Genomic DNA, 23976 nt, shown 5'->3' with positions numbered 1-23976 from the left:
GGAACCAAAATTGTTCATTATATATTGAATGGCTTTCAAACATTTTTAGTGGAGCATTTTTCCTAAGCAGAATCTCACCTAGAAGTGCAATACACACATAGGTCAGAGTGACTGGTACTAGGGCTGAATTGTAGTGGGTGGAACCTGTACCCAGCCCACCAGGCACCTCTCCTGTTTCCTGTCCCAGAATCAAATGGAGCAAGGTCTTAATATCATAAAGTTTAGACTAATCTCTCCATTTGAGAAACTGTTGCTCAGAGAACTGAAGTGACTTATTTGGTCTTACAATTACTGTACATAATATAGCTAAGACCTAGGTCCTCCAATTCTAGCACACTGTGCTTTCGTATGTGATATCCTAATATTCATGGATGCTAAATGCTGATTAGAGCTTCTCAGTGGGAGTTCTATAAGGAGAGAAAGTTAGATATTTCTGAGATCCAGAGACCTTCTGCTTCTCCTCCGGAGCTGTGGGAGAATCACCTCATAAGACTTCTCATTTGGAAATCAGCTTACATCTGTTTATAGTGGTAGACATAATAAAATGAGACTTCTTTCTCCAAGTGTTTATTTTACAATCACTTATAGATTACATGTACCAGAGAGAAGAGCTTTTACTCATAGGTGTCTTAACTTCCCATTGGTGAAGAGCAGCATGACTCTGACTGGTGCCGATATGACCTTTTCATTTGTAAATGAAATTCCACAGTAGAAATAGTTTACTTGGCTGAACTGGTGGATCCATACCAGCCACAGTGCAGATTATCTTCTCAGCTACCTTGGAGTTCTGAGACAAAAATGACACTCAATATGCTAGCAGGCACTCAATAGATCATTTCCCTAAATGAATGAATTTCAGAGATACGTGCTATCTAGCAAACATAATTTAAGAATATATTAATTTGATTTCCAACTACATATTGAGGTGGGTGGACATTATTTGTGCCATATGCAATTGTGATATCCCAGGCATCAATGATGCTCACATTGAGATCTTGAAAAATGTCCATCATGACAAGGTTTTGAATGTAGCCATGAAAATCACTTAATCTTTCCGCATCATTGTGCATCTCCCTGATGTTTTCTCTCTTGATAATGACTGTGGTGTCTGGGCTTCTCAGAAGTAGTCGCTGAACAGCTTTGTGCACATTGAGGGCCCTTCGGATGAAAACATCAATGGGAAAGGGTCTGAAATGCTGGCCCAGACAAATAACAATGACAGTGTTTTTTCCTCCTTCAGTTCTGTCAATGACTCGGGCCATGTACTCAATATCTTTGACTGAATAAGTAGATGATCCAACTAAGGGATAAGCATGTTTTTGCCACTGGATGTTGATATTCCTATCCAAGTCCACAACTAGTTCGCTTTGCATTTTTCCATGCTCGTGCAGATTCACTGTCTTGAGTGCTGGAGACAAACAAGCAATCCCAAAATGAGAGGAGAATAAAGTTATAAGATTGACAAGTCATGGTGAATGGATAAAAATAAAGAACTTAATGCTAAGTGAAATAAGCTAGACTCAGACAGTCAAGGATCAAATGTTTTCCTTCATCTGTGAAAGCTAGAAAAAAATAAGTGGGAAAGGAGGGAAGAGGAAATCTCATGAAAATAGCAAAGGGGTCAGTGGAGTAGAGGTAAGTGATTGAGTGGAAAGGTGGACAGACCGGAAAAGGGAAGAATGTTGGAATGAATCTTACCACACATTCCTATGAACATATACCACAGTGAATTTCACCTTTATAGATCCAAAACACACTAATTTATAAAACTAAATAAATAGAAGAAAGATCAGTAGAATAGAGGAAAGGGAACAGGGGTAAGGAAGAGAAGGAAAGAAGAAGTACTGGCAACTGAACTGGAGCGAATTATATTCCATGCTTGTATAATTATGTTAAAACAAACCCAATGTTATGTATAACTATAATGCACTAAAAATGATTGACTGACAAAGTCATAAATACAAGAGAAAATATTTGGTGATTATATATAAATACACTAATCATGTTTGATTTATTATAGGCTTGACTAAAGGGACACTTTTGAAATTTAATCGAATAATTAAAAATATTATAGATTATGTATGACCTCTTGCAGAACCATGCCACTGGATGAATGATAAGGCACTGAAAAAACTGTACTGGAGGACGATGTGGTTAGTTTTGTAAGTATTATTTTTGTAAAACGTGTTGGTTCTAGATTAAAATTATTTGAAGATACAGAAATATACTAACTAATGTTATTTGTATTAAGAAACAAAAATAAATCTATTTCTTCAAATACTCGCAAACTCCCTGAAGACTAAGGTTATATTCTAAACTTATGTGTTTCCTTCCATATGCATGGAATTGTACTGAGTACATCATCTATAATAATAATAGTATTACTGTTTGTGAAATCATTTACAGTTTACATTTATTTAAACTGAGGCAATCACTCATGTCAACATCCCTCATTTATGTGTCTAATTGTCATATCATAGGAAGAAAAACTCAAGAGAGAAAATCCCCTGCTGAAGACTACACAGTTTGTAAAAAGTCAGCCTTTAACTTGAAGTTCCATCCCCGTCTTATGAAACTAGCCTACCTGATCTTGACACATCTGGAAATAAACACAGCACAAGTAGAATAAGATAAAGTCCTACTATTGTTCAGCATCTCAATTACATCCTTATCTAAATATTAAGGCCAGCTGATTTATAGCAAAATATCAGTGGGAAATGTGTATTAAATGATTACTAATGCTTTGTCACATGTGCTACCTTAGAAGTAAAGAGATATGTTTGAAGACTTAACCTAGTGACTAGAAAACAGACATGCTGGACGATTGGTTGGTGGAAAATGGCAGAATGATTTTCTTCACTCTGCTTCCAACTTACTTCAGTTTTCTCTTGCAAAGCAGACCTTGGCTACAAAGTTCAACTTTAAGCAAAACACACAGGAGATGTTTTCCAACTGCAACATCCAAAATGAGCTAAAGAGGTTAAGTAACTCAGTACTGCAGTACTCTGTAGAACTAAGAGACCCTCCATTGTAGAATATGATGCTGAAGGTCATCACTAGACCCTTGCTTTTGTAGCTGAACAAATTGAGGTCCCAAGGAGTTTTTTCATTTCTCAGATGTCAGGATTGAAAACTCCCTCCTTTTATTGGGAATTCTTAAAACTTGAAATCCAGGTCCTACTGATTTTGCTTTTATTAAGAGAATCATCTTTCTCGCTAAGTTGTAAATCCTGAGTGGCTTCATGTCTGGAAGACCAGGACGGATCCACCATGACTGAATAATCCTAGGTAATAGGAACCAGACCCAGGGACATAGATAGGCAGGTAGTGACAATTTTCTAGGTAAGATTGCTGAGATATGTTAGTGGATTTTGAGGTACTGTTGGTGTACTCTTAGTTTTGTAAATATAGCAACTGGACTAGGATTCTTCCAGCTGTATCTGAACCCAACTCTAACATTAACTACAGATAATGGCAATTTCTGTTGTTTTGGGGGGCCCTTTCTATGAGCAGATGTGCCTTGCCATGTGTTGAATTCTTTATATCCTTTACCTGATTTCATCTTCAGCATAAGCACCATGTTTATTGGATGTATGAGGAAAATGTGGCAGAGAAAATAAATAACAGGCCAAAGATCATTTTTTCTAATGGACTCAGTCTAGTTCTGTTAAACTCTAAATCCCATGCTTTTAAACACTGTGCCAATGTGATATAAGTTTTACCTTCCTCTTGTATCTGTCATACTATCAGTGATGATAATTTACATAAAACCTCACTTCCTCAAAGATAATGATCAAAATTCACCATCTGTATTACCTCATTTTATCTGGTGGGTATTTTTTTTTTCATTTGTAGGTGACAGATGAGTAAATCAAGGGACAGACTATTTATGTAATTGGTCCAAGTCACTGATATAGGATCTGAAGTCAGGTTCTGAACCCAGGACATCTGGATCTAGAATCCACACCCATAATCTTCACACTAACTATAGAAAGTGGACATTTTAATTTCTGAAATCATTTTAGCTCCCTTGGTAATTTCTATGCTTTCTGGCTAAATACTGTAGTGTGAATTTCTCATGGGCAGGGAGGTGATAAACATTTTTCTACACTTGCTCCCTTCATTTCAGATCAATGTATTCTTGTAAAGGAAAGATATCTATGTCCTATGAAAAATTTTGGTGTATTGTGATGAAGAAATATGATAAAGATGAGCCATTTCCTACATTTCTTATTCTCCTTGAAAGGTAAGGAAAAATTTTGAAGGGAATATGAATAAAGCTTAGACTGAATCATACTGTTGATGTTGGATTTGAAGTATTCAATCCATTGGCGGATGGTGGAATCTCCCAATAGGTAAATGGATTTTCCTCTCAGGCACTCATTCATTTTGATTGGAGCCAAACTGCAGGGCCCAGGATGCCATATTTTTTTCCAGACATGCCCACTGGGGATTGTGGATGTCATGCGAGGCTTGCATTTCTCTTTTAGTGGAACTGGGTCTTCTGCAAAAATCAGCAAGAAGGGACCTTCTAAAACATCAAATTATCCATCAGTATTGCTAAAGAACTTTCTGTCATTTCTAAGTGTCCTCTTAATAGGGTGGTCACAGTAGAAAAGACTTACAGAAATATCCTCATATGGAATAGCTGTTTTTCAGGAAAAAAAAGATCTAATATGAGTTTCCAAATGTGTATCATTAATGTTCATTATAATAGCACATGTTTTCTCCCAGAAGTCAAAATGACTCTCTGTTAAACTTTAAGTATTTGTCAGTCTTTCTATAAAAGCAATGTCATTCATTTTTGTAGAGTAATGAAAAATTATGCATAGTATCATTTAAGTCACCTTTTCCTTAAGTTATTTATACTCTGTCACAATGGGTTAAAAGCAACCAAAAAAATCTATGAATTCATTGAGTTAAATTCAAGATCTTAGAAAAAATAATAATAAGTTTGGAAACATCCATTCTGTTTGAGCGGTCTGAAGGCTAGAGAGAATCCTGAAGGTCCATGAAGGGCCTGGTACTCACCTCCTAGTTGGTTAATGAAGGGTCTGAGGTGGCTATATTAGTGAGGTGACAGGTCTGGGGCACTGATTGTTCATTTATTTGGAGGACTTTAGTATTTTAATGACTGGTATAGGCTTATTCATATATGCAGGGTAAAAAATACCATTTCTACAACAAGGTACATAATTATATTTCAGTGTGGGCAAGTATATTAACAATTAACAAACCTTTAATGCTAAACTGCCAGAGACATAAATGATGTTGCCTTAAATCATTTTAGATAGGGTTTCCTAGGCTGTTTTGAGTTAAATAAATTAAAGGAAATAAATGTGGAAATTCTACTTTGTATATCAAAGTTGTTTGAAATGTGAGAGATCAAGAGGAGATAATGATAGTAACCAGACTCCTAGGTAGCAGATTGGAAACCTCTAGATGGTGATTATTGGACTAGAAGTGATGCAGGAAGTGGTGATGATGATGGTGTGGAGAAGGATGGTGTTGGAAAGGGGGCCTGGTAAAGAGTTAGAAGAGAGTTTCACAGTTTGTAGGTTATTGTGTAAGATGGACAGGTGATCTGTTATCTGATGAGTACATCAATGATGAGAGATATAGTTACTAAAAGAGGCATTTGATATCCTAGGGATTCCAATAATTCATTCTCTTAGTACATGATATCTTGGCTCATATTAGACAAGATAAATGAGCATTGAGCTGATGAAACTAAAACTGAACAAGTCCAACAGAAAGAGGAAAGCCTTTAAGTATGTCTAGTACTAAGCACCCTCCACAAACACAGGAGCACTTACTGTTGCATTTGGAGACACTAATCACATTGAAGTTTTTCATAATCTCCACACCCACATTTGACCTTCAAAAGACAAGTATAGAAATGAACCTGCTGGTGGCCTCAAATCAGGAAAAGCTCAATAATTAAGATCATCTAGTTATTTTTTAGTGAATACCAATTATGGTTTCCTCAACTCAGGGCAGTAAGGAAATTTCCATTTAAAGAAATGGAAATTCCATGAGATCCAGATACCCAGAAGGAGAGCAAAGACTTAGCAAGATGCAGAAAAAATATATTAGAGCACCCACACAGATTTCTCATTCTCTTATGGTTTCCATTTTGCCTGAATTTCTCATTTCATTGACAAAGATTAAAAAAGCTTGTGAACTTGTGAAGAATGAGCCCTGTCCCCCAAATTAATTCACAGATCCTCTCCTAAATGGATCTTCATAAATGGTGCCTATGTTGATTTGCTTGTAGGACTTTCCTTTGGACCAACATATAGGAAAAATAAAGTAAATCATTGCCCTGGTATCTCCACCAATAATTTTTTTTTACCTTACAAATATGGTCCTTTCTTGTTTGCTAAGATAGGAAACTTCCTTGTTCTTGGAACGCATTTGGATGATTGCAGCACAGGGAACATGCTGAGGCCTCATGCAGTAGAAGGCTTCTTGGTCTTGAGCATCCAGGTATTGGCATAGTTCAGTGCTTGAGTTTAAAATCAGGGCACAATCAGTATTGACCTGTGTGGACCCATTGATGAACTGGCCTGTGAAGATCACCCTGTCATAGCCTTGGTTCCTTGCCCTCCAGAGAGCTGACACCCCTTCACTGGGGTGGATGAGCAGGAGAGACAGGGAGACCTGGCCCTCCCAGAACAGAGTGAAGCTGACAAGGTAGGTACCATTGTTGAAGTCCATCACCTTTCCTGAGGCTCCTGCTTTCAGGGTTGGGGAGGACATCCTGGCCCTGAGGAAGTCCCCTCCATATTCCTTCCTGTGTCCCAGGTGGTCCCTGGCCTCCAGCAGAATATCCAGCGGGTCCCCCCTGCAGTATGTGTCTCTAGGGTTGAGGATGGTGACTGTGCTATGTGTGGCACTGGTGATGCTGTTCACATGGGTGAAGGGTCTGGGCGGTATCATTTGGTCTAGTTTCTCCCGGATCTCACTTATTCTCAGCTCAGTCTCTGTTGGTGAAGCTGCTGGATTCAGAGATGCTCCAGGGCTTGAGGACTCTGTGACCATGTTCCAGTGATGGAGGGAGATAGGCAACTTGAGAGCAGTCTGTATCTGAAATGACAAGAAAGGGAATAGAGAACACCAAAAATGTTCCCTTTTAACATCACTTTTATCTTTTATGGAATAATGAGAGGTACTAAAATTAAATGACACATGTGTGTCATAGTCAATACACTTTTGGTACTGTTAGCATTACTGTAGTTTCTGTTGGCTCATCAGTTTTGGAAGAACCATTTAAGCCCAACGAGCCTTAGGATCTTCTTTCTTAAATGGTGGTTGTAAAATCTACCTTGTTGGTCAACCTGAAAGACCAAATGAAAAAATGTTTTTAACTGTAATGAATGAATGCTTTTGTTTAATTATTTTTATATAAAAACTAAAATTTAGTAAAAAATATGTAATCCCAGACAAACAAATCTAATATGTTCATCACTATCCTATCTCTCTTACAAGAAATGATAGTGGTAGTGGTTCAAGCTGAATGAAAAAAATGCCATTAGTAACATAAAATATGGAAAAGCATAAGGCTAATTTGTAAAAGTATGTACAAAGTCAGAATTCTCTAATGGTGTAATGATGATGAGAAATCACTTATATCTTCATTATGAAGGTTAAACAGCAAAAGAATTAAAATAATAATGGCTAAACTAGTTTGTTGAAGGAAACAGAATACAAAAGAATATATTGTGACATCCGACATTTAAAATGTGGGTGGTATACAAGTAGATTTTATTCATGTGATGAAGATTAAGCTGTTACCAGCTTAAATATGGTGCTATCACTATTATAGTTTTTTGTATGTCTTATGGTAACCACAAAGAATACATTTGTAGCAAGTACATAAAAGATAAAAAGTAAGAATTCAAAGCATACCACTAGAAAAAAATCACTAGTCACAAAGGAAGAAAGCGAGCATAGAGGAAAGAATAAACACTCCACAAAACAATAGGAAGACAGCAAAATGGAAGTGGTCTTTATGTATCAATAATTACCTATAATAATATAATAAATTCTCCTAAGGAGATAGCATCATTGAACAGATGAAAAAAAAATAAAAATGATATAACTCTATGCTGCTGGCAAGAGACTTCACCTGTAAGAACACACACAATTAAAAGTGAAAGAATGGTAAAATACATTCCTTTCAAGTGAACAGAAAGATAACAGTAGTAGCTATAGTTACATCAGATGAAACAAACTTTAAGTTAAAAATTTTAAAACAAACAAAAACGTCATTATATAATGATAAAGGAGTCAAATAAGATGATATGTCTGTATGTGTTTGTGTGTGTATATGTGTGTGTGTGTGTGTGTGTGTGTGTGTGTATATATATATATATATATATATAATCTCCATCCAACATTGAAGCAAATCAATATATAAAACAGATATTGATAGATCTGAAAGAGATAAACTATAATATAATCATAGTAGGGGACACTTTAATACCCATTTTCAGCTATGAATAGATCATCTGGACAGAAAATCTGTAAGGAGACATCATAATTATATTTTAGCTGGGCTGGGGATGTTTCTCACGGTTGAAGTGCTGGCACTTGCCTAGCATGTGTGAGGCCTGGGGTCCCATATTCAGCACTACAAACCCAAAACCCAAACACTGCCCTTCAGACAAAATGGAATTAATAAACATATATGAAATATCCACCCAATTGCAGCAGAATACACACTCCTCTTAGGTGCACTCAGAATATTCTACCTGCTAGATCATGTTAGGCCACATAAAAAAATCTTAAGATTAAAATTATGTCAAGTATCTTTTCAACCACAATGTTATAAAACTAGAAATCAATAACAGAAAGAATTCAGGAAATTCACAAATATAGAAAAATTAAATATATGTTCATGAGCAACCAATGGGTCAAAGAAGAAATAAAAAAAGAGTAAGGGATGGACTTGGCTCAGTGGTAGAGGATCTGCTTAGCATGTACAAGGTCCAAGATTCAATCGCTAGCACCACAGGGGGAAAAATAAATTAAAAAATATTTTGAGACAAATCACAATGTACCCATACCATAGTATATCAAAACTTAGGGATGCAGAAAAAAACAATTCTAATCAGGAATTTTATAGCAATAAACACATCAAATAACAAACCTAATGTTGTACTTCAAGGAACTAGAAAAAGAAGAACAGATTTAGTCAAAGTTATAAGAAGAAGGACACAATAAAGATCAGAGCAGAAAAATAAAATAGAGAATATAGAGCCAATAGAAATGATCACTAAAAATATGTGATTTTTTTTTTAAATATAAACTATTAGGTAGACTAGAAAAAATAAGGGTGAAGGTCCAAATTAAAAAATTCAGAAATGAGAATGTATACATTACAGCTGATAGCACAGAAATTCAAAGATCATAAAAGACCACCATGAACAACTACATGCCAGCAAACTGGATAGCCTAGAAGAGATGGATAAGTCCCTATACACATAATATTTACCAAGACTGAATCATGAAGAAATAAAAGATACAAATGGACTAAAAATGACTAAGAAGATTGAATCACTATTAAAATGTCTCACATCAAAGAAAAGCCTAGGATGTGAAGACTTCACTGCTAAATTCTAGCAAACATCTAAAGAAGAACTAATATCAATCTGTCTCAAGGTATTCCAAAAAATTGAAGAGGAGAGAATAGTTTTAAATTATTTTCATGAGGCCATCCTTACACTGAAATCAAAGACATATAAAGACACCAGAATAAAGAAAATTACACACAGTAGGCCCCAGTCTATCCTACCAGCTGCAGACACCTGCTGGAGCTCAGGCTGCAGCACAGGACTGCCTCTTCCAACCAGCAGACCACCAGGGGAGCTCAGGTACGGCCCAGATGCTCTGTGCACACCTACATACATGGGACCCAGGCCCGGTGTGGGTCTGAGTTCATTCCCCCACACCTAGGAGCCCAAGCCTAACCCACTTCCATCTTGGGACACTGCAGACATCACCATAGCCTTCCCCATGCAGTAGCCCCTGCCTTTTGACAACAGATAGGACCTAGAAGCAGCTGAATCTCAGAGAAGGCATCCCAAAGCCCACCCTTTCAGTCCCATCTCTGTAAGACATTGCATCCATCTTGGGACATTTCCACTATTATCTCGAGTTACCTTGGCTATTGCCACCACCACCTTTAGTTGTAGTAGCATACATTGAGGGCCACGAGCAGGGTCTAAAATCCCAACATCAAGGTGAGCTACAGACAATCTGCATGGGTACTACAAGAACATAAGGAAGAAAAAATAATATCTCAGATCCACACTGCAAGAAAGGAAGACACACAGACAACATGAAAAAACAAGGGAGGAAAGCACCCCAAACAAACCAAGATACTACTATGGACAATGAAGTTGATGAAATGTCAGAGAAGGAGTTCAGAAGGTTTATAATTAAAATGATCTGTGAATTAAAAAATGACCCAAATGAGCAAATACAGCCCCAAATTGATCACTCCAACAAAGAGATAAGAGAGCAAATACAGGTAGCAAAAGATTACTTCAAGAAAGAGATAGAAACTCTGAAAAAAAAGTCAGAAATCCTTGAAATTAAGGAAACAATAAACCAAATAAAAAAACTAAATAGAAAGCACAACCAACAGACTAGGTCACTAGGAAGAAAGAACATCAGATAATGAAGACAAGTATACTATCTAGAAAATAAAGTTGATCACACAGTGAAGACAGTAAGAAACCATGAACAGAACATCCAAGAATTATGGGACAGCATCAAAAGACCATATCTAAGAGTTATTGGGATAGAAGAAAGCACAGAGTTTCAAACCAAAGAAATGCACCATCTTTTCAATGAGATAATAGAAAATTTCCCAAGCATGAAGAATGAATTGGAAAACCAAATACAAGAGGCTTACAGGACACAAAATACAACAGATCAACACCAAGTCACATTATAATGAAAATTCCTAGCATACAGAATAAAGACAGAATCTTAAAAAGTTTCAAGAGAGAGGAATCAGATCACATATAGAAGAAAACCAATTCGTATCTAAGCAGATTTTTCAATCCAGACCCTCAAAGCCAAGAGATCAGGGAACAACATATACCAATCTCTGAAAGAAAATGGATGCCAACCAAGAATCTTATATCCAGCAAAACTAAGCTTTAGATTTCTCGGCGGACACAACATCTTTGTTTGTATGTGGTACTGAGGATCAAACCTGGGCAGCACGCATGCCAGGTGAGCACGCTACCGCTTGAGCCACATCCCCAGCCCCTAAGCTTTAGATTTGATGATGAAATAAAAACCTTCCATGATAAACAAAAGTTAAAAAATTTACAACTAGAAAGCCTGCATTACAGAACATCCTTGGCAAAATATTCCACAAAGAGGAAATGAAAAACGATGATGAAAATCAGCACAGGGAGGAATTACACTAAAGGAGAAAATAATCAGAGGGGAAACCAAGTTAAATACCAAAAATAAACAAAAATGGATGGGAATACAAATCATGTCTCAATAATAAACCTTGAATGTTAATGGCCTAAACTCACCAATCAAAAGACATAAGCTAGCAGATGGAATCACTCCCCCCCAAAAAAAAGACCCAATAATATGCTGCCTCCAAACAATGGAGCATCTATGTTCATTGAACAAACTCTTCTTAAGTTCAAGACCCAAATGTACCAAAACCACAACAATTTTGGGTGACTTTAACACACCTCTTTCACCACTGGATATATCTTTCTAACAAAATCTGAAGAAACTGACATATATAGAATATTTCATCCTTCAATGAGAGAGTACACTTTCTTCTCAGCAGCACATGGATCCTTCTCTAAAATGGACCATATATTATGCCACAAAGTAACTCTTAGCAAATATAAAAAAGTAGAGATACTATCCTGTATTCTAAAAGATCATAGTGGAAAGAGATTAGAAATCAATGATAAAATAAGAAGTAAAAGCTACTCCAACACCTGGGGACTAAATAATATGCTATTGAATGAACAATGGTTTACAGAAGACATCAAGGAGGAGATTGAAAAAAATTTTTAGAGGTGAATGAAAACACAGATACAGCATATTGAAATCCCTGAGACACTATGAGAGCAGTTCTAAGAGGAAAGTTTATTGCATGGAGTTCATTCTTTAAAAGAAGAAAAAGTCAACAAATAAGTGACATAACATTACATCTCAAAGTCCTAGAGAAAGATGAACAAATCAACACCAAAAGCAGTAGAAGACAGGAAATAATTAAAATCAGAGCTGAACTCAATGAAATTGGAACAAAAGAAACAACTGAAAAAATTGACAGAACAAAAAGTTGGTTTTTGAGAAAATAAATAAAATTGACAGACTCTTAGCCATGCTAATGAAGAGAAGGAGAGGGAAAACTCAAATCACTAACATACGTGATGAAAATTGAAATATCACAACAAACAGTACAGAAATACAGAAGATAATTAGAAATTATTTTGAAAATTGTAATCCAATAAAATAGAAACTATCAAAGGCATCCACAAATTTCTAGAGTCATATAATTTGCCCAAATTGAATCAGGCATATATACACAATTTAAACAGACCAATTTCAAGCAATGAAATAGGAGATGCCATCAGAAGCCTACCAACCAAAAAAAGGCCAGGACTGGATGGATATACAGCTGCGTTCTACAAGACCTTTAAAGAAGAACTAATACCAATACTCTTCAATTTATTTCAGGAAATAGAAAAAGAGGGAGCACTTCCAAACCCATTCTATGAGGCCAATATCACCCTGATTCCAAAACCAGGCAAAGACAGATCAAAAAAAGAAAACTTCAGACTAATATCTCTAATGAACATAGAAGCAAGAATTCTCAATAAAATTCTGGTAAATTGAATACAAAAGCATATCAAAAAGACAGTGCACCACGATCAAGTGGCTTTCATCTCAGGGATGCAAGATTGGTTCAACACATGGAAATCAATAAATGTGATTCATCACATCAATAGACTTAAAGATAAGAACCATATGATTATCTCAATAGATCCAGAAAAAGCATTTGACAAAATACAGCACCCATTATTTTCAAAACACTCCAAAAAATAGGGAAAACAGGAACATATCTCAACATTGTAAAAGATATCTATGCTAAGCCCCAGGCCCACATAATTTTATTTTATTTTTATTTTTTATTTATTTTTTTAAAGAGAGAGAGAGAGAGAGAGAGAGAGAGAGAGAGAGAGAGATTTTTTATAATATTTATTTTTTAGTTTTTGGCGGACACAACATCTTTGTTTGTATGTAGTGCTGAGGATCGAACCTGGGCCGCACGCGTGCCAGGTGAGCACGCTACCGCTTGAGCCACATCCCCAGCCCCCCACATAATTTTAAATGGAGGGAAAATTAAAAGCATTTCCTCTAAAAACTTGAACAAGACATTGTGCCATTTTTCATCACTTCTATTTATCATAGTTTTTGAAACACTGGCCAGAGCAATTAGACAGATGAAAGAAACTAAAGGGATATGGATGGGTAGGTAAAGAAGAACTCAAATTAGCACTATTTTCTGACAATATGATTCTATACCTAGAAGACCCAAAAAATTCCACCAGAAAACTTCTAGAACTAGTAAGTGAATTCAGCAAGGGAACAGGATACAAAATCAACACCCATAAATTCAAGGCATTTTTGTACATCAGTGATAACTTCTCTGAAATGTAATCGAGGAAAACTACCCCATTTACAATAGCATCAAAAAAATACTTGGGAATCAATGAAAGAGGTGAAAGACCTCTACAATGAAAGCTACGAATTCTAAAGAAAGAAATTAAAGAAGACATTAGAAGATGGAAAGATCTACCTTGTTCTTGGATAGGCAAAATTAATATTATCAAAATGACCATACTACCAAAAGCACTATACAAATTTAATGCAATTCCAATCAAAATCCCAATGGCATTCCTTACAGAAAGAAAAAGCAGTCATGAAATTCATCTCAAAAAGCAAGAGACCCAGAATAGCTAAAGCAATTCTTAGCAAGAAGAGTGAAGCATCTCTATACCAGACCTTAAACTATACTACAGAGCATAACAAAACAGCATGGTACTTGCACCAAAATAGACCTGTAGACCAATGGTACTGAATAGAGGACACAGAGACTAACCCACATAATTACAGTTATCTTATATTTGACAAAGGCACCAAAAATATACATTGGAGAAAAGATAGCCTCTTCAATAAATTGTGCTGGGAAAAATGGAAATCCATATGCAACAAAATGAAATTAAACCCCTATCTCTCACCATGCACAAAACTCAAAGTGGATCAAGGACCTAGGAATTAAACCAGAGACACTGTGTCTATTAGAAGAAAAAGTAGACCCAAATCTCCATTATATCGGATTATTCCCCACCTTCCTTAACAAGACTACTATAGCACAAGAATTAAAACCACAAATCAAGAAATGGGGGCTGGGGATGTGGCTCAAATGGTAGCACGCTGGCCTGGCATGCGAGGCACTAGGTTCGATCCTCAGCACCACATAAAAATAGATAGATATTAAAAAACAAAAAAGAAGTGGGATGGATTTGAACTAAAAAGTTTCTTCTCAGCAAAAGAAACAGTTTCTTTAAAAATAGCTTTGGGACAACTGAACATCCACATGCAGAATAATGTATTTATACCCTTACATCACACTTTATATAGAAATCAACCCAAAATGAATTAAAAAGTTAAATGTAACACCTGAAACTGAAAAACTACTAAAAGAAAACATAGGAGAAAATCTCCTATGGAGAATGATTTGTAGATATGAGTGCAAAATATGTTGGTCACAAATCTTCACTTAGGAGAAATAAGTTCAAGAATAAGTTCAAATATATTGTCTAACTTAGTGACAACAAATAAATAATGCATTTGCATTCTTAAAAATTGCTGAGGCTGGAGATGTAGCTCAGGTGTAGAGTGCTTGTCTACCATGTGTGAGGCCCTGGTTTGTTCCCAGGCACCACTAATGCCTCCTTCCCCCCCAAAAATGCCCCAACAAAACAAAACACAAGAAAAAATTGCTTAGAGAGTAGATTTGAAATATCACCACCACCAAATAATACTAATAATAATATTAATAAGTAATGATGTGATCTTAATGTTAATTAGCTTGATTTAGTTATTCCACAATGTATTCATTTTTCAAATAATGTACAATACATATAATTTGCATTTGTCAAGTGAATATACATTTGAAAATAAGAAAGAAAATGTTTAACATGCATGGGGCTTTTATGTATAATATCATTTTTATTTCATCTTTCATACTTTGCTTGATGATTCTGTTATCTTTAGTTAGTGTTTTTTCAGATTGTTTTTTCTAATACAGGAGATATTGAAAAACAGATTTATAGAATGTTTATTTTCTAATTATAAATAATAACAATATATTATTAAGAATTAAGAGAATGTGAAAAGTGCATAAGAAATAAAATCAGCCCATAATCATGCCAACCATTGATACTACTGTTAAAATTTTGGTGAATTTCTCTTATTTCTTGTGTACCACTCTGCCTGATACCAAATAAATATTCATCATTAAATTTTGAGTTTAAGCAATGACATCAAAATCTCTCAACCTTACGTCAAAGTCCTTTATTATTCCAGCCTACAGATATAGCTTAATAATTTACTCATTCTTGTCTTTTTGGATATTTATTGCTTTCAGTTTTTTTATCATATATTTAATTCTATAAAGAATGACTCTTCTTACAAGTCATTCTTTGCAATTCAAAAAATTTACCAAGAATCTCAGAGATAGAATAATTAGTAAAATGTGGTGAACATTGTTAAAGGATTTGATACATACTGTGAAATTATTAAAAATAAAATTGTTCCATTTTTACATCCAGACAAGCAGTGCATGAGAATTCTATTCTTACCGAATGCTCACAACAGTAGATAGCTCCTTTTTAGAGACATTTGCCTTTGGTGAAAGCTTAGCTTTTCCACTGTCTAGCTATGCAGTTTTGGTCAAGTTGTTCACCTCTCTTGAATCAGTTTTATCATTTGAGTATTAGGTCATAAAAAATAAACACCTTATGTAGTTACTGTGAGGATGGATGAAATAACATGTGAAGCATTAGGAAAGATACTGGCACATGCTAAGTATGCATTATTATAGTCTGTCTTATTTGATAACTAAAGATTTTTTTTGTTAAGAATATCTTGACATGTAAAATAAAATAGTAGGATGAATAATTACTATTAATCATTTATCAGGATTTTTAATAAAGGCAGAGTAGTTTGTACTGGATCAATTCTCCTGTAGACACTAATAATAAATCCCAAACAAATATATATTTTAAAAATCAACTCTCTAAAAGCAGTGGAGAATGAACACAAGCAGGTAGGAATTGGAGGGCAGTTGATACCTGGAAGAATGGGCAGTACAGGACTTGCATTCTAAGTACTGACTGAAGTTCTTTAGGCTGTAGGAAACTCAAAACCTCAGCGCCAGAAGAAAGAAATATACAGATAAATACAAAAAACTGTTTTTATTCTTTAAAGTACCCATATTTATTTAGTAAATTAAAGTTAAAGACCCAAAATATAGCAGGAAAAGGAAAAGAGGGGCCAAAAAAGAAAAAAAAATAGAAGGGCCAAACAGAAAATAAATAGCAAAGTGATCAATCTAAATCCTCTCATTTTAATAATTCTATTGGATGTAGGTGGACTGCCTGCCTCACTAAAAGGCAGAAACAAAAAAAGAAGAGCCAAACGTTTGCTGTCTACAAGGAACACCACTAATGTATAGGATACCTGTAGGTTGAAAGTAATATGTCGTATTTCATACAGACAGTGATAGACCATATAAGTATACAAAAACCCAATATTATTAGTTTTGGGGACAAAGAGTATCACTAGAAATAAAGATGACTATTTCATCATGACAGAAGAATCATTTTATCAGAAACCATAGCAATCATACATGTGTATACACTTGTACACACATGTACCTATAAATGACAAATTAAAGGGGAAAATGGAAAAAATCCACAATCAAAATTAGAAATTTAATAAACGCTCTCAGTAGTTGCTACATGAACTATATGTTAAAATGGGCAAGGACCCAGAGGATCTAAATAATGTTTTCATAATAATGTATTTGAACCATCACACCACATTATGAGATATTTATATATTATTAGAACTTTGATTTTTAGGATGATAGAATTATTTTCTTTTTTATTTAATTGATTTTATTTTTTAAAATACACAACAGCAGAATGCATTACAATTTTTATTACACATATAGAGCACAATTTTTCATCTTTGTATAAAGTATGTTCATGCCAATTCATGTCTTTATACATGTACTTTGGTTTTTTTGCATTACAATTATTACAATTCTTATTACACATACATACCACAATTTTTCATATCTCTGTTTGTATATAAAGTACGTTGACACTCAGTAGGTTGTGTGCATTCATGTACTTTGGATAATGATGTCTATCACATTCCACCATCCTTGCTAATTCCCTGCCTCCTCCTTTTCCCTCCCACCCCTCTTACCTATCTAGAATTCATCTATTCTTCCCATACTCCCCCTCCCTACCTTATATTAGAGAAAACATTGTGAGTCAGCCTCCTTATATTAGAGAAAACATTCGGCATTTGTCTTTTGGGGATTGGCTAACTTCACTTACCATTATCTTCCCCAACACCATCCATTTACCTGCAAAAGCCATGATTTTATCCTCTTTTATTGCTGAGTAAAATTCCATTGTGTATATATGCCACATTTTTTGTGCTCATAATTTTTGGAAGAAATAAAACAAGCAAAGTCTGATTTAAGATGAAGGACTAAGCATATATTGAGTCTCAATATTTGCCATAAAAATCCTATAAAACACAGAAAAGAACTTCACAAATCTATTTCTGGGAAACAGAAATGCCTTAGTTGAACCAGAACTAGTGGGAAATCTCCAGAAAAATGAGAGATTAAACCAAGATGAGATTAAATCAAGAAAGAAAATCATAGCTCCAAACACAGATAAGTGTTCTGGAAAAGATGGAAGCCATAATACAAATATACTTTCCATCCTTAAAGAGATGCTGGTGGCATTAATGAATCAAGTAGAGATACTGGAAAGTTAAAATTTTATTGTTCAATATGCAAAAGTCAATTGTCCTCCTCTACACCATCAATAAACAATTAGAAAATCTCATTTTAAAAAGAACAGCATATACAAACAAAAAATATTATACCAACATGTAATTATAAGGTACCTAGGAATAAATCTAACGGAAAATGTGCAAGACCTGTAGGCAGAAACTGTAAGATTTACTGAAAGACTTGAAGAAGATGTAAATAAATAGATATCCGATGTTGCTCAACAGAAAAATATAAACGTCAGTTTTTCCAACTGGACTTATGTAAGTTGAGGTCATGCTTATAGAACTTAACCAGGGTTTTTCTTCAGATTTGATAGGCTGACTCCAAAATGTGCAAGGAAGAGTGAAGAGCTACGATGGGGCCAAATCTTCTGAAGTGAAACAAACAATGGCAATGTGACCTGCAAGCTTTGAAGACTAATTTTGAAGCTCTGTCACTAGTAACAATGTAGTGTTGGCACAAGGAAGACAAAGTGGTCAATGGAACAGAACAAGAGCCCCAAAAGGGACTTTCACTTGATTGACCTTTTGAGATATGAGGTGGCATGCCCTAGAAAGAAAGGACTACATTAAATAAAAGGAGGTGGCTATCTATATGGAAGTAAAAGATTAACAGAAGGAAATAAAAACAAAATAAAGCACATGCATTGAAAGGTTAAAAGTCAAAAGTAAGATTTTTTATTAGAGCTTCATAATTATACATAGTAGTTGGGTTCACTTGGACAAATCACACATGCAACCAATTTGATTTCAATTCCCAGACATCCTATTTCCTTCCACCTCCCTCTCCCTAATCTCCCTCCTTTACTCAACTAAATTTCCTTTCTTCTACATATACATATAAATGAATTTCCCTTTGGCACCTCTATATAAGAATCTAAAATGATTTTATTAAATTCATTCCATTTATCTTCCTCTTTCCCTTCTTTCCTCACTCTTGACCTCCTTGTTCTACTCCACTGATTTTCTCTGTGTCTTTCTGGTATCCCATCTCCTCCCAAACCATCTTCTTTCCTGTGCTTTGCTCTAGCTTTCACATATGAGAGAAAACATTCCACCTTGATTTTCTAAGTCTGGCCTATTTCACTTAGCATTCTGTATTTTCATCAATGTACTGACAATTTCCTTGTTCCAATACTACATAATGGCAAATACCATTATTCCATTCTTCTTTATGGCTGAGTAAGACTCCATTATGTCTATATACGTGTTTTCTTAGTCCATTCATCTATTGAGGAACATCTGGGTTAATTCCAAAATTTGACTATTGTGAACAATGCTGCTATAAACATTGAGGTGGCTGTATTGCTATAATATGCTGATTTTTAGATTTTCAAAAGCAACATTTAAAAATTTTTTAAGGAGAGAGAGAGAGAGAGAGACAGAGAGAATTTTTTTTAATATTTATTTTTCAGTTTTCGGCAGACACAACATCTTTGTTTATGTGGTGCTGAGGATCGAATCCAGGCCGCACACATGCCAGGCGAGCACACTACCGCTTGGGCCACATCCCCAGCCCAACATTTAAAATTTCAGTAGATTATTTAGACAAGTAATCTAATGCTGGAGTGTGGAAATATTTCTCTTCAGAGTAAAAAGGCAGATAAATTTTACTATATGAAAATAAGCATATTTTGTTCTTCAGATGTTTTGTAAAAGAAGGTGAAAAAACAGGGTCTGTGTGTAAACACACACAGTGTTACTCTCTCACATGCTGTTTAATGATTTTCAGTCACTCTGCTTCTTAAAAAGTGTGCACGCCTTTGAAACTCCCCTACTGCATTTTATAGGTCTTGAAGTTTGGACTTTCCTAGAACAGGTGAGGTATCAAGTAAAAATATACTTTTGCAAACACAGAAAGCAAGCAATTCCTACCTTTGTGGACTTTTGAAGAACTGTAAAAGTGATCAAGAAGGCTAATATAAGCAGCAGTAGCCACAGTGACTTCCGATTGGTCACAGTTGTTTTCATGATCAGGACCCTACAAGAGACAACAAAACACACACACAATGCAACAAAACAGAAAGAAAAGCATGGAAACACCCGAAGTGTTTGTGCCTCCTCAGATGAGTTCCTCCCAGAGGTAAACCTTGCCCCCCCGCCCCCAGCTGCCCTTGTGTCCCCCAGCAGCTGTTCATGGTGATCAGCTTGTACTTTGCCCAGGAAAGTCATTCCACGCAGCCCCCATGGACTCTAAGGAACTGAGCAGCTAAGCACCTACAGGGTGCAGGGATGGATGCTCATGGTTAAGGTGAAGCCTCCAGCTTATTGTCATCTCAAGTACCTCCTATTCACTTCCTTAAACATCATGAGCAGACAAAAGCTTGAGTAAATACTGACCCTGAGATTCATATTAGCTCAGTGACCTTCTTATATAAATTGATCATTCAGCTTCCTCAATCCCTGTCTGTAAATTTGTTCCGTTTTCTTGTTTTCCTTGGAGACTTTCTGGCACCCATTAACCTTGAAAATATTTATTTTAAAACTCATGGTCATTACTTCCTTTTAAAATTGTTTTAGGCTTTATCAGTGTTTCTCTTCAATTCATATGATTTATCTTTGATCTGGAATTTCAACTTGTGATTTAAAATCAGATTGCTTGGGCTGAGAGCATCGCTCAGTGGTAGAGTGCCTGTCTAACATGCACAAGGCCTTGGGTTTTATCCTTGACATCATAATAAGTAAATAAATAAAATCCAGTTGCTTGAATGATGCCTTTCTAAAATGTTTTATCCCTGAAAATTTATTTCCCCTCCTAGAAGCAACTCCTCCCCTGTACTCTCAGTTTACACATAGACTTTAGAAGTTTCTGCACTCAAGAATAAATGTCACCACTCTCCCTCACCTGCTCCACTTAGAAAATGTTTTCTTACCTTTAGTTGTAAAGACTTCTTCAATCCTACACCTAGGAACTCCTGTGAGCAGGGTGTGGAGGTTTTCTCCTGAAGCCCCAGTGTGTTACTGAGGCACCTCTTCTTTGTAACAAAATAAATCACAAGTTGTAGACTGGATACTTATTTTAAAAATATTTTTTTAGTTGTAGTTGGACACAATATCTTTATTTTATTTATTCATTTTTATGTGGTGCTGAGGATCAAACTCAGTGCCTCACACCAGCTAGGTGAGTGCTCTACTGCTGAGCCACATCCCCAGCCCCTGGGTACTTTTTGCTTGGACTTGCAACCTTCTGTGTAATTCAGCTTCAAATTGTCAGGCAACTCCACCTTAAGGAGGGGCCTGGATCACAAAGGTTAATCATCACTTCAAGGCGAACAGGCAAGAGAAATGAATGCTCTGAAAAGTAGGTGAAATGATTTCAATGTCTTAAGACTTTAGGAGTCTAATTCTAGTAAGGACATGATAAATACCTGAGAAGACAAAAAGAAATGTAGCCAGAAGTTCAAGTGATTGAGAGTAAACAGTCATCCATGGAGAACTGAACTTCCTATTTTCCATGTGAACCTTGTTATGAAGGCCCCATTGCCTTGTTTTGAAGACCCGGTTGGGTATTATCTTATGTTCAATAAAATTTGCTGAATTGAACTGAAAGTACCTCAAATACAATACAGGCAAGACATCTCAGAGTGAGTACATTTGTGAATTCTAATTTGGAAGACCAGGGTGATATCTATACAGGAATTCTGAAGTCTGGTCTTTCAAGATGAATCCAAGTCGTATAGACTAAAAACTGTGTCAAGCCCTCATGTGTGATGCTAGGTTCTAAAAGGACTCTGTGCTTGAAAAGAAATGGCTCCCAGATATTCCAGGCCAAGACTTAAAACACTTTAGCATTTCAGCAATTAAACTAGAACAATTTGGAAAAACAAAGCAGATGTCCTTAGGATAAAAAGGAGATTGTGTTAGGTCAAACAGAGCCAGTCTTTTGTATTCATTGGTTCTGCAACTGAGAATTCAACCAACCAAGATGGAAAAGTTTTGAAACAGGACACTGCATATGTACTGGACATGTACAGACTTTTATCATTAGTCCTAAAACAGTACAGCATAAAAACTATTTATAAAAAATACTGCAACACTTGGTGCAACCACTAAACATTTTTTCTTAAAAGAGACATAAATGATAAAATAATAATGGAGATTAAATAAAATAACTTTTAAAAGTTCAATTAACCCAACATAAGGGAAAGGAAGGAAGGAAGGGAGGAAGGAGAAAACAGCTCTCAGGATAGCAGATTTAAATCCAAAGACAGAAATAGTGACCTGATATATGAATGTTCTGATCCAGAGATAGACAAACTTTTTCTGTAAAGAGGCAGATAATAAATCTTTCAGGAGAATGAAATTATAAATAAAAAATAAAAATTGGTATATTAAAATGAAACAGAAGGGGTACAGTGAGAAAGCTAGACCAGCTGCTCCCTGCACCACAGGCTGGGAAGGTCAGGCATGGTCTCAATCCTGCAGATCCCAGACCCAGGGCTTGAAGCCCCACGAACCTCCCCTCTCCTCACCTGGATGACCGATGGCCACAGCTGTACAGCCCAGATCCTGCTGGCTGCTGGATGTCTGTATGAAACCCTGTCCCACCCAGGCAAAGTCCAGGGAGGACATGGCACATTTGGGTGGCAGCGGCATAGCTTGGGAAGAGAGTTAGTGACGACCAGAGAACTATGAGGGCAGTTGGGGATTTGTTTTTTGTTTGGTTTGGTTTTCAAACTTGTAATTTATGGAGTATTTACCATAGATAATAGCAAATAGTCCAAAATTTCCAACAATGGAGGACTGAATACATTAAAGTATAGCATATGTTGAAATTTATACAACTATGAAAACATGAAAAATCATATTTTCAAAGAACATTGACTTGTAAGGCAAAGTAGAATATTTTTAAATTTTTTCTTTTTATTTTCTCATTTCCAATATTTTCTGTTCTTTTTATTAGTGCATTTTAATTATACATAATTATAGAATTCATTGCTACATATTAGTACATGCAAGTAATATAACAATATAATTTGGTCGATTCCAATCATCAGTACATTTCCTGTTCCTCCCCTCTTCCCTCCCCCTAGTCCTTTTTATCTTTGCTCTCTGCCTTCCTTCATTTTTTATGAGACCCACCTCTCTTTCTTTTTCTTTCTAACTTCCACGTATGAGAGAAAATATATGTGCCTTGACTTTCTGAGTTTGGCTTATTTCATTTAGCATAATGCTCTCCAATCCCAATCATTTTCCTGCAAATGATATGATTTAATTATTCTTTGTGGCTGAATAAAATTGCATTGTATATATGTACCATACATTACCCATTTACCTGTTGGTGGACACCCAGGCTATTTCCATAATTTGGTTATTATGAATTGTGCTGCTATGAACATAGGTATGCATATATTGCTTAGTATGTGACTTTAATTTTTTAGGATAAATGCCAAGCAGTGGCATAGCTGAGTCATGTGGTGATTCCATTCCTAGTCTTTTGAGGATGCTCCTTACTGATTTCCATAGAGGTTTTACTAATTTACAATCCCACCAACAGTTTAAAGGTGCTCCTTCCTCCTCACAAAAACTTCTCCAGCATTTTTCATTATTTGTATTCTTAACAACTGCCATTCTGACTGGAGTGAGATGAAGTTTTAGTGTAGTTTTGATTTGCATTTCTGTAATTGTTAAAAGCGTTGAACATTTTTTCATATAGTTATTATCAACCACTGCTTTAGACAATAGAGCCACACAGATCTGGGTCCACTCTATGGCTGTTGGGCCAGACCTCATTTTGTCCTAACAATGACCAACAAAGACCTTAATGGTCCTGGAAGGTGAGCAAAGCCCCCAGACAATAACAGGAATAGT

The 23976-nt window shown here is 35.8% G+C and overlaps 1 protein-coding gene across 1 annotated transcript; it reads right to left on the bottom strand.

The window, feature by feature from the left end:
- Positions 1–872: 872 nt before the first annotated feature.
- On the bottom strand, positions 873–22761 carry LOC124088830 (NXPE family member 4-like). Its single transcript, XM_046438604.1, has 7 exons — positions 22638–22761; positions 21390–21459; positions 20041–20146; positions 6356–7089; positions 5817–5878; positions 4298–4504; positions 873–1408 (listed from the first exon to the last, which is right to left on the bottom strand). The coding sequence occupies exons 1-7, from the start codon at positions 22759–22761 to the stop codon at positions 873–875; spliced, it is 1839 nt and encodes a 612-aa protein (XP_046294560.1).
- Positions 22762–23976: the final 1215 nt, after the last annotated feature.

This window comes from Marmota monax, unplaced genomic scaffold (assembly GCF_021218885.2).
Source record: "Marmota monax isolate L192 unplaced genomic scaffold, Marmota_monax_Labrador192_F-V1.1 WCK01_AAM20220418_F8-fsc00081, whole genome shotgun sequence".
In the NCBI taxonomy this organism is placed as follows: domain Eukaryota; kingdom Metazoa; phylum Chordata; class Mammalia; order Rodentia; family Sciuridae; genus Marmota; species Marmota monax.
This window is presented reverse-complemented; position numbering and strand designations above follow the sequence as displayed.